Below are 1,006 nucleotides of genomic sequence, written 5' to 3'. Positions count from 1 at the left end.
CATCAAAGACATTAAAGACATTATAAAAAATTGCACTTATGATGCCATGTGAAATATTCTTAACGTCTGAAAATAAACATTAAAAAAAAACAAGGAAAAAAAACTCACATAATTTGTATATGTAGTCTGGTAGGCCGAGTTTTGATGAGTAAAACTACATCTGGAGAACCTCTGCTTTATGACGACGTGAGTGGCATTCAGCACCCCCGTACACGAGCGATCGGCTAAAGACATCGAGATTCCTCCCACGCGTTCCGATATCCGACGAGGGATGGCCACTGTCATGCTGTTTTGGTCACAGCTTACAGAAAGCGCTCCATGTATCAGTGTTGTAGGGTCCTCTGCATAAACTGTGTAGAGTAATTAGTCTTTGTAATATAATATTTTTTCATTTCTTACTTAATTTTTTTTCTGTGATCATGGATTGTTCAATATTCAATATGTAACAGACACATAAAATCATTACATTTCTTTCTTTCTAAAAGAGCAAAAGAACTAACCTGTTGGTCTTTCATTAACGGGGATATATGAAGGCAGCACTACCCGATTTTCTGCAAATAAAAATCTCAGGTGAAGATACATCTCCTGCATTTTCTACTAATAAACAACAGTCTACAGTAACTTTTCTTTTGCAGTGACTTGAATAATCAATACAAGGTATTCTCAATTAATTGATTATAAAAAGAAAAAAAATCCAAATTAGCTCTCATGGTTATTCCTTCTTTTATTGTTCAATGAACTTTTTACTGAAATCATCATACATGTATATACATTTAAGAAAACTATAATACAAACAATTTACCATTCTTTGCAGGGACTACAACAGTAATCTTGTTTGGGCTTGTAGTGCGAGTGTAAGACACAGGTGGGCCAATGGTCGTTAATACTGTTAGGATCAGCTGGTCAAAGGTAGCTGGCACTTCGATTCTCTTGACTTCCACCATCACACCAGGTCCTGACACTGATGTGTTCTCTACCTGATCACCTCCACCCTGGTTGAGAGTAA

At 36.4% G+C, this 1,006-nt stretch overlaps 1 protein-coding gene across 1 annotated transcript in view; it reads right to left on the bottom strand.

Annotated features, from left to right (window-relative positions):
* The window catches only part of LOC119586120 (transforming growth factor beta receptor type 3-like), a 5,558-nt gene that overhangs the window by 3,093 nt on the left and 1,459 nt on the right, over window positions 1-1,006 (bottom strand). The window contains exons 4-6 of the mRNA XM_037934809.1: window positions 803-992; window positions 501-551; window positions 109-350 (exon numbers count right to left, since the gene is read on the bottom strand). Coding sequence (XP_037790737.1) covers window positions 109-350; window positions 501-551; window positions 803-992 — 483 coding nt within the window. The remainder of the gene's footprint in view (window positions 1-108; window positions 351-500; window positions 552-802; window positions 993-1,006) is intronic.

This window comes from Penaeus monodon, chromosome 21 (assembly GCF_015228065.2).
Source record: "Penaeus monodon isolate SGIC_2016 chromosome 21, NSTDA_Pmon_1, whole genome shotgun sequence".
Classification (NCBI taxonomy): domain Eukaryota; kingdom Metazoa; phylum Arthropoda; class Malacostraca; order Decapoda; family Penaeidae; genus Penaeus; species Penaeus monodon.
The sequence above is the reverse complement of the archived record's forward strand: the minus strand, read 5'-3'. Positions and strand labels throughout refer to the sequence as shown.